The sequence below is a fragment of the Hemitrygon akajei genome, chromosome 14 (assembly GCF_048418815.1).
Source record: "Hemitrygon akajei chromosome 14, sHemAka1.3, whole genome shotgun sequence".
NCBI lineage: Eukaryota > Metazoa > Chordata > Chondrichthyes > Myliobatiformes > Dasyatidae > Hemitrygon > Hemitrygon akajei.
The window spans coordinates 15,678,854-15,693,118 of NC_133137.1; the positions used below are offsets into that span (position 1 = coordinate 15,678,854).

At 38.6% G+C, this 14,265-nt stretch overlaps 1 protein-coding gene across 1 annotated transcript in view; it reads right to left on the reverse strand.

The window, feature by feature from the left end:
• Window positions 1-4,029: 4,029 nt before the first annotated feature.
• Window positions 4,030-14,265, reverse strand: part of zmat5 (zinc finger, matrin-type 5) — a 35,956-nt gene continuing 25,720 nt past the window's right edge. The window contains exon 5 of the mRNA XM_073065518.1: window positions 4,030-6,168. Within this exon, the coding sequence (XP_072921619.1) occupies window positions 6,024-6,168 (145 nt within the window). The 3' untranslated portion in view covers window positions 4,030-6,023. The remainder of the gene's footprint in view (window positions 6,169-14,265) is intronic.

Sequence of the window (14,265 nt, forward strand, 5' to 3'; positions counted from 1 at the left end):
ATTGAAGTTGAAAATTATCTCAGGAGAAATCACTCTTTCATTCATTTTGCAAGCCTTCTGTATACTGACTTTTACAAAGTAATTGCATCCCTCAGTCATAACAGATGCTGCCTGAAAAGAATTATACCCGAAGGAATCAATTGTGACAAATGACAAATAACTTGCTGAGTGTGAACAATTCTGGACCAGAGCCGTCTGTGGTACATTCAAGCACAGGATTCACTTAGTTTTGGGGAGAAAATGAAATTATTAGGGATGGCATAATGCATGGCATTATGTGTGGGAGATCCTGTCTCACAAATTTGACCAAATGATTGATGAGGGTAGAGCAGTGAACATTGATTATGTTCAAAGTAAATTTATTATCAAAGCACACACGCCACAATATACTACCCAGAGATTAATTCTTTGCTGGAATTCACAGCAGATACAAAGAAACACAATAGGATCAATGAAAAACCACACACAAGGATAGATAAACAACCAATATGCAAAAGGTGACAAATTGTGCAAATACAAAAGGGAAACAATAATAATAATAATACATAATAGAGAACTTGAATTGTAGAGTCTGAAAGTGAGTCCATAGGTTGTGAAATCAGTTCAGTGTTGGGGTAAATGAAGTTATCCACTCTGGTTCAGGAGCCTGAAGGCTGAGGGGATATAACTGTTATCGAACCTAGTGGTGTGGGACCCAAAGATTTTGTACTCCCTTCCAAATAGCGGCAGAGAAAAGAGAGTATGACCTGGATGGTGAGAGTCTTTAATGATGGATGATGGATGCTGCTTTCCTGTGACAGTGCTCGTTATATATGTTTTGCAATAATGGGGAAGGCTTTTCCTCTGATGGACTGGGCTGTAAACGCTACTTTTTGTAAGCTTTCTGTTCGTGGGCATTGTTGTTTCCATGATGCAGCCAGTCAGTATACTTTCCACTGTGCATCTATAGAAGTTTTAGATAATATGCTGAATCTTCACAAATTTCTCAGAAAGTAGAGGCACTGCCAAAAGGACACTTATGTACTGGTCCCAGGAAATAACAGTAGCTGAGAAATTTGAAGTTACCGACCCTCTCCACCTGTTTCCCCCCAACCCAGTCAATAATAGGCACTTTGATTTTGCTGCTGTTGAATTAGTGGTTGTTGTAGCACCATTCAGCCAGATTTTCAGTTTCCCTCCTATATGCCAACTTGTCACCTTATTTGATTTGGTCAACAACTGTGGTGTCGACAGCAAGCTACATAGACCATAGTAAAGCATTTGGCAAGGTCTCTTATGTTAGGCTGTTTCAGGAGATTGAAGCACCTGGGATCCATGGTGAATGGGTACATTGGATAAAGAATTGGCAATGCCATATAAACCAGAGGGTAGTGGTGGAGGAGTGTTTCTGTGACTGGCAGATGGTGGCCAGCAGGATCAATGCTGCGTCCAGTTGTTCATACACATGATCTGAATGAAACTGTTGGTGGTTTGATTATATGTTTGCAGATGACATTAAAATGAGTGAAGTTGTGGGTAGAAAGGAAAGCTATCAAATGATACAGATTAGTTGGAAATTTAAACAGGGAAATAGAAAATGGAGTTCAATCCAGCTAAGTGTGAATAATAGCATTTAGGGAGGACAAATGCAAGAGGTAAGTGCACAATAAATGGCTAGGATCCTTAGGAGCAATGGTGCACAGAAGGATTCTGGGGTGCAAATGCATAGCTCCCTGAAAATGGCAACACAAGTTTAAAGTAGATGCATTATCAAATGTATATGTCACCATATAGAAACATAGAAAACCTACAGCACAATACAGGTCCTTCGGCCCACAATGCTGTGTTGAACATGTACTGACTTCAGAAATTACCTAGGGTTACCCACAGCCCACTATTTTTCTGAGCTCCATGTATCTGTCCAAAGAGTCTCTTAAAAGACCCTATTGTATCCACCTCCACCACCATCGCCAGCAGCCCATTCCACGCACTCACCATTCTCTGCGCAAAAAACCTACCCTGACATATCCACTGTACCTACTTCCAAGCATCTTCAAACTGTGCCCTCTCGTGTTAGCCATTTCAGCCCTGGGAAAAAGCCTCTGACTATCCACACGATCAATGCCTCTCATCATCTTATACAGCTCTATCAGGTCACCTCTCATCCTCCGTCGTTTCAAGAAGAAAAGGCCAAGTATACTCAACCTATGTAGGACATGCTTCCCAATCCAGGCAACAGCTTTGTAGATTTCCTCTGCACCCTTTCTATAGTTTCCGCATCCTTCCTGTAGTGAGGTGACCAGAACTGAGCACAGCACTCCAAGTGGGGTCTGACCAGGATCCTATATAGCTGTAACACATTACCTCTGGGCTCTTGAACTCAATGCCATGCAGAGATTCATTTTCCTGCAAGCAATAACAGTAAATAAAAGAAACACAATAGAATCAATGGAAGACCACACCCAAAAGAGCAGCCAAGCAATGTGCAAAAGAAAGAAAAACAATACAAATACAAGGTAGAGAAAAAAATGATAGTACATAAATAAGCAGTAAATAACGAGAACATGAGAAGTTGAAAGGGAGTCCCAGTTCAGTGATGGAGTGAGTGAATTTATCCCCGAATGGTTGAGAGGTAATAATTGTTCCTGAACCTGGTGGGGTGAGTCCTGAGGCTCCAGTACCTGCTTCATGGCCTGGTTGGTGGGAGGTCCTTGATGATCTTTGCTGCTTTCCTGCGACAATGCTCTGTGTAGATGTGCTCAGTGGTATGGAGTGTTTTACCTGTGATGGAATGGGCTGTATCCACTGCTTTTTGTAGGCTTTTCCCTACAAGGGCATTGGTGTTCGTATACCAGGCCATGATGCAACCAGTCAATATACTCTCTGTCACATGTCTATAGAAGTTTGTTGAAGTTTTAGATGAAATGCCGAATCTTCACAAACTTTTAAGGAAGTAGAGGTGCTGTTGTGGTTTCTTCATAATGGCACTTACTGTATGTGCTGGACCCAGGTCAGATCCCTGAATGGGGTGGTAAAGACATGTTTTATCTTTATCAGGCAAGATACTGAGTACAAATGTTGGGAGGTCATGTTGCCATTGTATAAAATTTTGGTTAGGATACCTTTTTGTGCAGTTCTGGTCATCAGATACAGGAAGATGCAAAGGTTAACAAATTTCACGACACATGCTGGTGATAGTAAACCTGATTCTGATTCTTAGGAGAGGGTGAAGAAGGGTAAAACCAGGATGTTGCCTGGACTGGACTAAATTAGCTATAAGAAGTTAGACAAACTTGGATCGTTTCCGCTGGAATGTCAGATGCTGAGGGACAACTGAAAGAAGTATATAAAATTGTGAGAACCATAGATAAGGTATATAGTCAGAGAATACAGTCAAGGTGGAAAGGACCAATACTAGAGGGCAAAGATATAGGTGACAGGGGTAAAAGTTCAAAGGAGATCTACAAAGTTTATTTCCTAAACACAGAGAGTGGTAAGTGCTAGAACATACTGCCAGGGAGGTGGTAGAAGCAGATGTAACATATTCGAGGCACTTAAGACAGTCAGGGGAATGGTCAGAGACAGGCCACGTACATAAGTTTAGATGATGGGCCACAGGGCTTGTTTCCATGCTGACATGTTCTATGTTATAAGCTAAGTAGCACAGAAAACATTATTATTCAGGGAAACCCAGAAAGAATTCAACTTTGCATTTTATCTAAAGAACAATATTTTCAGTAATCAATTAGAATATCAGATTAAATGACAGGTTTAAATTCATAATCCTCCGACCTAGAGGCAAATATGCTCTTAACTAATCCATCTAACAACATATCTAAATCTATTAACTCCTTATACTAGAAAGGTTTAACTCCCACAAGAGAAACAGGCTCATTTAACAAAAGCACAGCAGATTAAAACAGAGCTCGTGGCTATAAAGTGCAAAACACAGCTGCTGTGCAAGGGAAGCTTCAAGTGTGAAGGAAGTATTTCAGATACGTATTATGAAAACAGACTAAATATCCAGACTTATCAAAGAAAGCCTCTATGTAGATTTAAATATATCAATTTATTATTATTTTCACGGCTTTCCCCAAGTATACTGTATGACCAGGTTAAAGAAAAACAAGTTACATTATACTGTAGAGTATCTGTGATGGACATGAAGACCACCTTATAGTCAACAGGTTTTAATGTATCTAATCACACAGTAAGATTACACAAAAAATATGATAATCACCAGATTATCTTGATGTTTTTAATTTGAGAAAAAATATTACGCAGAGCATCAAGGATAAATGCTGCTGTAGAAGTACCGGGGGTCCTTAATATCTCCTGTGAAAGCAGAATATAAATGCAAGTTGTTCTTTGTACCCAAGTTGAAGAGTTAGTCTAAGTCTTTAGTACTAATGGACTTTATAGGATGAATGTTGGAAGCAGTTGAGGAAGGTTTTACTGAAGTAATACTTGGAATGGGAGATTGCTTTATGACAAAAAGTTCTGTCTGCTAGAGTTCAGAAGACTGACATGTGACTTAAATGAAATAAAGTAGCTTAAGTGGCTTTAACAGAGTGTATATGGAGAGAATGTTTTCATTGGAAATCTAGAATTTAACAGGACTATTTTAAAATGAAGGACCAGCCAATTAATAAGGCAGATCAGGTGAAATATCTTTTAAGGGCCACAAGTCTTACAAACTTCTTCAAACACAATGAAAGCAGAAGTTTTGAATATTTTTAAGCCAGAAAGGCTACCAGAACATTCAGCAATGTATAGTTGAGTTATAATCAGCCACAATTTTATTGAATGGAGGAGCAGGCTCAAAGGATCAAGATGCCTAATCCTGCTCATAGTTTGTACATCTACCAATTCACAATTTAAATAAACAATAGCTGCTCATTGGTAAATCGGAACAAATACGTGGAAACTTAATTATCAGTTTGCCTCAAAGTCCTTTTGAAACAAAAATAGATGAACTCTCCCAAAATGAATATAATGCTTATCTAGTTGAAAATGTCAGTGAAATCTTCTTTCTACCTATGGTAAATTGTGCAAACCCTCACAATCAGAATGTAGGGGTGTGGTTGCAATAGTTCAAGCAGAAGAGCCACAAGCCTAGGGTCCTGATGCAATTTGCAATTCGATAAAAAAAAGTTCAATCAATATGCATATTGTCTCACACGCCCACTAATTCTCTCACACTTTTTCTGCAATCAACCGACACTGGAGGTGGGTTATAGTAGCCATCCAGCAAATCTGTGAGAAGTCGGATGAAACTAGATCACCCTGGGGTGGGTGAAGAAAAAAGAAAATGGAAATGCTCTGTGCATTCCTGGAGAAAACATGCAAACTCTTCACAGACTGCCAAAATCAGGATTAAACCTGGGTCAACTGAACTGTACAGTGATCAGTACTTGTTCAGTGCCAACCCCTTCATGGTTTTAATTTTCAAACCATTCACTCTTTTGATTTGAACATTTTTCTGTCATTTCAAATTCAGTAGTGTTGCTATATTATTATTTAGCCAATCACAAGTGTTGATTAACGAGGGACTCCCATTACTAAATATTATAGATGTATTACATGTGCAAACAGACCATTAGTATTGTTTCAAATGGAATAAAATCAATAGAACCTAGAGTATGAAGCTTACATTTCTATGGCCTAGGCAGACTTTAGGCGCTTCTATGTAACATCTAACAGGAGAACTCAGAAAAAAAGGATGGTGCAATAATTTACTGCTTGAGAAATCTTTATCTACAACCACTAGTTTTAAAGAAGACAATTAGTACTGTCAGGCAGTCTCAACTGATGAATGTATACTTGTCTTTCTAGTAGATCTACTTCAAAAATTAATTGTTTTTAACAGCTCCTTTGCAATCATTAATTACAATAAAATGAAGCAGCAAACCAGAAAAGGCACAGAAACTCAAGTGCTATTTGCATGTGCAAATAAACCTTCTTCAGAAGTCTTACAAACTTCCAAGTGTATCATTTAAAGTAACACGAATCAAGCTTTTGTATTGTTCACATGTCCTTGTGTGTTAACCCCATTCAACATTCAGTGCAGTCTTCCAGCCTCCAGGAGGTGGTGGATGTAGAGAAGGTGGTAACTCATGGACTGCATGATATCCTGGAGGTAGCCAATACATAGCAGGCGCATCTTCGTCTTTTTCCTCTTCCAGATCGCTAATAAAATATGACATAATAATATAATATTAATGTTACTACAATATACAAGTTCTCAAGTAAAAAATAAAGTCATGATATCACAGTGTTATAGAAAAAAGATCAGTAAATGGGATGTACCACTGGCTGGTCTTGGTAGTGCAATATTCAGCAACATTCAATTTAAATAATTTTAACTTTAGAACTTCATATTAGTATTACACTTCAGGGTAACATTAAAATATCCCAACAAGAGAGTGAAAATCATCTTTAAATTAACATTTCAGACAAATAAAACTTGTTAAGACAATTTGCCAGTTTAAAGTTGTGGCAATACATTTCATTCACAGGCTCTTCCATCAGTATTTGGGACTGTGTATACAGTACTTTGAAATGTGTTGTAACCAGTGTTGTAGCAAAGCACAGAGCAAGGGATGTAGTGAGTATTTTAAAACAAGGAATCAAAGTTGCAAAGATGTGGTATATCGAAGATTAGAGGCTAAGAGAGTACATATTAATGAAAGAAAGAAAGAAAAAGGGCAGTACTGTAGCATAGTGGTTAACATAATGCTCTGGAATACCAGCGACCCGGGTACAATTCTCACTGCTGTCTATAAGGAGTTTGTATGTTCTCCCTGTGAAGGTGTGGGTTTCCTTTGGGTGCTCCAGCTTCCCCCCAGAGTCCAAGACTGTGGTTAGTAATTTAGTAGGTAAAGACCTATGGTTAGTAGGTTAATTGGTCATGCAAATTGTTCCACGATTAGGCTAGCATTAAATTAGGGACTGCTGGGCATCGTGGCTGATAGGGTTGGAAGAGCCTATTCTGTGCTGTATCTCAATAAATAAAAACTGACAGGAAGACATGAAGCCATAGCCAAACCAACATGAACATCAGACTACAGGTTACAGAAAAATAAGAACAAAACTAAAGGCTCTACACCTGAAGACTTGCAGCATTTGAATTCATGTTCAAGTTCCAAGTTACAGACACAGGCATACAGTATATACCGAGGGTATAAATGCAATGAAAGCATTTATAGCAGCAAATCTCAGGTTCAGCAGGCTGCAATCAGGGTGAGATGTCAGTTTTTGGCAAGGCAGTGTATAGTATAAAAAGAGCTCAGGGCCTTTGGAGCCTTTTGCACCAGAAGGCATAATAAATCACCCTTGATGAAATGGCAGAGCAGACTTGATGGGCTGAATGGTCTGATTCTTCTCCTATATATTATGGTCTTATAACTAAATTGCAACTAACCACCAGAGAAATGAGAGGTAACATTAGTTCTTAAAAATGAGAGACGAATACAAGATATATTCAATTCTATATTTATTTATACAGCAGCACTTCACAGCTAACTAAATGCTTTGAAACACAACCACTCTTGTCTTGTTGGACATGTGACAGCCACAACATACTTAAAATTGTTGCTTGCGGGATTATGCTCAGCACTAGATACAATGTGTAAGCAAAAACCAGAGTAACTTGAAATAAACACAGAGAAGTGATTCATCAAAATGTAGATCCACGAGCAATCAACATGGCCCTCATGAATAATTAATATCAAAGTTAAGTTCACACACACCACTAAAACTGGCTTATTATGAGCATGTAAGAATTCAAGATGATAACTACATAAATTACCATAGACACAGATAAGCGAGCTGCTAGGAATGATTGAGTTCATCACTTTTATTTCAAGCTTACATCATTTGCAGAATTATGGTAGGAGTGGGGAAAGAGGTAACCAAAGAAAGAAAAAATAGGTAGACATTGCATAAGTTGAACAAGTCCTTAATATTGACCATACCACGAGGAAGGTTCAACACAATGCCTGAAGTACTTTTGACAAAGAAATTTAGAGGATTGCTGTTATCTGTGAGATAACTTGATCAAAAAACCATGGAGATCTCTCATGAAGAAGTCAGGCTCATTTTTAAGTTTATGAATTCTAATCAATTTGTTTGTCCTTTTAGCTACCCAGCTAAAAAAAATAAGAATTGTTGAGTAAATAATTTGTCCACTGAGGATAGTAATGTTGAATAACCAGTTTGAATTTCAATGTTTTTCACCTGAACAATTATATTTTCAGTTTAGCGATAGAAATCAATTTTATTGATTAGATAACAGAACTAATTAAACCCTTATGATGCCGCTCATCTGTGATTATGCTTGCTTCACATAGTCAAAACAGTATCATTAAACATTGTCAGAGTAATGGGAATCTTATTTGTATAGCATGAGCAATTGTTATTATAAAGAGACAGAGGTTATGTTGATAAACACAAGAAATTCTGCAGATGCTGGAAATCCAAAGCAATGCACACAAAAATGCTGAGGGAACTCAGGAGTTCGGGCAGCAACTATGGAAATGAATAAACAGTCAATATTTCGGCTGAGAAAGGTCCTGAAGAAGGGCCGCCAACATTATGTGTGTGTTGCGGCAGAGCTTACAATGAAATTGCATTTCACACTCTTTAGTGCAATAAATGGGAGCTATACCAGTGCTAATACATTAGTTTCTCCCACACAAGTATAGATTACAAATGTTTTAATACCTCTAGAACCTCAATGACCAGAATTCATCAATAATTATTTTTTCTAGACCTCAAGTGTTAAGTACAAGATAGAAAGATCCAAAACCACAAACAGCATATTAGATCTCAGGCCAGATATTGAACATGGTCCCTCACTTACGTAAGTAATCAGAGAATTCCCAAGATCCTCCACTATTCTGAAATAACAAAGCACTAAATTGCATAACAATGCCAAGCAAATTACGATTATTTCAGCGGAACATGTTGCACAAGACGGCTCTTCTGCAACGCTCTGTATGTTATTTCTCTAACGCAACTCTCAAATCTAAAGATCCTTAAAATAGAAATGTAATAGGGGTGTTCCCACCTATTTTTGATATTGTACAGTGATAAGTATATAACATAATTAACTTTAGTGAAGAATATTACAACTACACATCTTAAAGGCTGTATTTTAAGCCAGCTTTCTTGGACATCATCCAAAAAGACAAGCTAAAAGTCTACAAAATAGATAATCCCTCATACAAATCAAAAGCAATACTTCAAACATCATATTTACTTTTAATGTTTTTCAATTGGAATTCAAGTATTTTTAGAAAAGACTAATTATGGATTTTAGTAAGATGCTCGACAAGGTCCCCACGAAAGTCGGGAGGCATGTGATGATCCAGGTGCACGGATACAGAATTGGCTTGCCTACAGGGCTTGGTAACAGATAGAATGTATTTATTCTGCCTAGAGATTGGTGACCAGTAGTGTTCCACAGTTATCTGTCTAGGATGCCAGCTCTTTGTAATTTTTAATAAATGACTTGGATGAGGAAGCGGGAGGGTGGGTTATTAAGTTCACAGATGGCACAAAGGTTGGTGATGTGTACAAGGTTGTCACAGGTTTCAATGAGACATTGGCAGGACGTAGATCTGAACTGAGAAGTGGCAGATAGAGTTTAACCCAGAAAAGTCTGAAATAAAAAACTGGACTGTCAACTTGAACGCCGAATATGGGGTTAACGGCATGATTCTTAGAAGGAAAGAGAATCAGAATTACTATCGTCCAGGTGATCCAAGGCCAAGTGGAGAGCTAGTGAGATTGCATCCGCTGACCTATTGAGGCGATAGGCAAATTGCAGCAGGTCCAGCACCTGGATCAACTGATTCTAGCCACGACCAATCTCTCAAAGCATTTTATCATAGTGGACATGATGGATGATAGACATTGAGGCAGCTCACTCTGCTCTTCTTGGGCACTGATATGATTATCACACTTTTGAAGCAGGTGGGAACCTGACTGCAGCAGTGAGAGATTGAAGATGACCTTGAACATACCCAACAGTTGGTTGCCACATGTATTCTGAGACCTAACTGGTACACCATCAAGGCCTGGGGATCAAGGCCACGTGATCTCCCTCTGGAAAGATGTTCTAATGCCAGCCTTCAAGACAGAGATCACAGAGTCACCAGGGATTTGCTTAAATGTAGTTTTATTCTCCCTTTCAAAGTGTGTGTAAAAGATGCTGAGCTCATCTGGGAGTGAGGCATCACTGCCATTCATGATGTTAGGTTTCACTTTGTAAGAAGTAATGGCCTGCAAACCCTGCCAGAGCTGACATGCTTCCAATTCCATCTCTAACCTCAACCAGAATTGGTTGTACCTGAACTTCCTGTATAGTTCTAGTTCACCAATATTGAATGCCACAGATCTAGCCCTCAGCAAATTATGAATCTCCTGGTCCATCCATGACTTTTGACTTGTGTATGTTCTCAAAGGCACACATTCATCCACATCAGCTTTGATGACAACTGTGGTATATTAATTTCTATCCAAAGATGAATCCCTGAATATGGTCCAGACCATCAAGTCAAAGCACTCGTGTAAGCAGTCTCTCACTTCCCTTGACCATTCCTCCTTGGTCTTAACCACTGGTGCTATGGTCTTTAGTGTCTGCTTACCTTATATGCTGGGAGGAGTACATCCAGGCGATCGGACTTTCCAAACTGTGGGCACAGGATGGCTTGGTAAGTGTTCTTGATGATGGTATTACAGTGGTCAAATGTGTTGGCTCCTCTGATTGCACAGGTGATAAGTTGGTGATTATTGTTCAGAAACTTCTCGAAGCTGGCCTGGTTGAAATCTCCCGCAATGATAAGGAAAGACATCAAGGTGTGCAGATTCACGCCTGCTGAATATGTTGCTCAGCTCCTTCAGAGCCTGCCTGACATTGGCTTAAGCTGGAATACACACTGCTACCAAGATGACGACAGATAGAATGGACGGCATTTGACTGCTAGATGTTCCAGGTCGAGTGAGCGGAACAGAGACAGAACTGCCACGTTTCTGCACCACAATGAGTGGTGCAGACTCCAACTCCTCTGCTTTTAAAAGACTGAGCTGTCCTGTCTTTGCGGAGAACGGTGAAGCCATCAAGCTGCAACACTGGGTCCAAAATGGCGGGTGTGAGCCATGTTTCCTGATGTGTCTTTGATACAGCAATCTTGCTTTGATGTCTTCAATTTCATTTTCCAGAGGTTGTACATTCACCAGCAGGACAGTTGAGAGCGGAAGTCTAAAGCCTCTGCATTTCAATCGAACTAATAGACCAGCACAGTGTCTCTGCCATCGCTTTCTTTAAGGGAAACTGCACTCGCAGCCAGAGTCTGCCATCTGAGTTTCATCAACTGTGTGCATTGATTGATTTTTTAAAATGTCTTAAAATTATGCTGCTTACTGAAGGATCTTGGGGTCTATGTCCATGGATCCCACAAAGCTGCATATTGACTGCTGGCCTTCATTAGTCAGGGGATTAAATTCAATAGCCGCAAGGTAATGTTGCAGCTCTGTGAACCTCTCGTTATAGCACACTTGGAGTATTCTATTCAGTCTGGTCACTTCATATAGGAAAAACGTGAAAGCTTTGGAGGAGCTGCAGAGGAGATTTACCAGGATGCTACTTAGATTAGAAAACATTTCTTCTGAGGAAAGGTTGAATGACCTAGGGCTTTTCAGTTTAGAGCAAAGGAGGATGGGAGGTGACTTGATAGAGGTGTGTAAGATGATAACAGGCATTGATAGAATGGACAGCCAGCACTTTTTTTTTGCCAGAGTGGAAATAGCTAACACAAGAGGGCATAATTTCAAAGTGTTTGGAAGAAAGTATAGCAGGGTGTCAGAGTTAGGTTCTTCACACAGAAAGTGGTAAGTGCATGGAACATCCTGCCAGGAGTGGTGGCAGAGGTAGAAACTAGGGACATTTAAGAGATTCTTAGACAAGAACATGAATAAAAGTAAAATGGAGGGATATGCAGGAGGGAAGTGTTAAAATGAACTTGGAATAGGTTAAATAGGGCCTATACTGTTCTATGTTCTATCTATAGAATTTTAAATGGTTAGAACAATTTAACCATTCTTTATTTAGGTACATTGATTCACAAATTTTCTTCTACAATACCCTAAATTCCATTACATTGGTCAGCAAATATAAGTGAAAACAATTATAACATAATACTTCAGAAAACACTTTAGAATTCAAAACAGGCAGCATGTCAAACCAGTCCCTAGATTAGATGTCAAACATATTTGACAGAGCCCTACAAATTTTTTTTGCTCTCTAGTCCTGCAAGGTGATATTTTGATAGGAGATATTTTGAATATGTTGCTGCAGAACAAAGGTGCAAATAGTTCAAAGAAAATATTAAAAATAAACTTATTTCACTATTTATGGATAGAAATTGTAAGTCACTTACATGCAAGCAATCTGGCTTAATAGAATCTCAAAAAAAGACATGTAGAAGTGATGGAATTAATATTGAAGTGTATCCAGAAAGGCTTCCCACAGTTAAAAATGCCAGGTGTTGGTACTAGTTTCAGCCAAGGTGAATTAAGATTCAAAATATAAAAACAATTCTTGCTCAGCTGAGAGCATTTATGCCATTTGAGCAAGAACATATTGGGTTTCTTCCCATACTAGGTTTTGAATTCCAAACAGTGCTATCATTAATCCCACAATTTTCCATGAAATGAAATAAAGACACATTCATTTTATTACTATTCAAGGAAGCAAGGTTTTCTCCTATACCCAAGCCAATATTGCACCTCAGCATTTAGAAGATTCATTTTTAGTTAACTTCCCTTACTGTTTATGCATTGCAGAAACTATTATTTACACAAGTCGCTGTTTTTCAAAGAAAACATTAAGCACATTCAATACTAATTTGCATTTTACCGTACAAATCAATATGCTACTGTAACATATTATTTGCCTTACAATGACATTTTGATCTGCATAGTTGCTCATTAAAATCATAACAAAACACAATAAAAAGTCTTCCACCTCACTTAAAATGTAAACAAGAGAGAAAGTGCTAGCAAGAGAATAATGACCCTCCTTAAATGTCAATAAATATTTGAGGCTTGAATTCATCAAACTGAAATGCAGTATTCCACTCAGCTAAAAATAACCTGCATGGAATGTGGTCATCATGGTTATGGAACACATACAGAAGCACACAGCATGCATCATATTTGAGCAGAATGCCATAGCTGCTGACACATGAATTGGAAAAACGTCACATTCTTCAGAGCTATCAGTTCTGATTACCAAGAGTATCAATTTCATGTACAGACAAACACTACAAATTCTGATACAACAGGTACAAAATCCTGGAGGAACTCAGCAGGTCAGGCAGCATCCATGGAAATGCACAAACAGCTGATGTGCAAACACGAGGAAATCTGCAGATGCTGGAAATTCAAACAACACACACAAAATGCTGGTGGAACACAGCAGGCCAGGCAGCATCTATAGGGAGAAGCACTGTCAATGTTTCGGGCTGAGACCCTTCATCAGGACTAACTGAAAGGAGAGAAACTAAGAGATTTGAAAGTAGTGGGGGGAGTGGGGAGCTGATGTTTTAGGCCAAGAACTCACCTTCAAATTCTGACATAGCTTTCTTAGAAACTTACTAAATTCTATCTTATTCAATATTGGAAGTGTAACAATATCATTTAATAATACTATTCTTTAGCTTCCGTTTATGTTTTACTTTTGAACTTGAACAAATGTCAATGTGTCAGACTTACTGTACATTCATAAAGGAAACCGCTGCATATTTATTTATAAAACAAATCTTTAGAACATAAAATTAAGATATATGTAGATAACTGATGAAGGTGTACATGATCAATTGGAGGAAGGAATCTTTTAATATGCACTGAATGTCACATTATTCCACTGTTCATATTATAACATTGTATTTGCAAGTTCATCTTTTCACTACCTCAATAAAACACATCCCAAAATTATTCTGCTAACTGCTATAAAACATAAGAATGACCTCCATCAGAATAAATCAACATGGAAGACTGGTTCTGTTCTGCGGGTGGAACTGGATTCCCTGGTGGTTATTTCTGAAAGGAGGATGCTGCAAAAGCTAAGAAGCATTATGGACAATCCCTCTCACCCCCTCCATGACATAGTGGACAAACAGAGAAGCACCTTTAGTAACAGACTGATTCCACTGAGATACACCACTGAATGCCAGAGGAGATCCTTTCTTCCTGTGGCTATAAGACTCTACAACTCCTCCT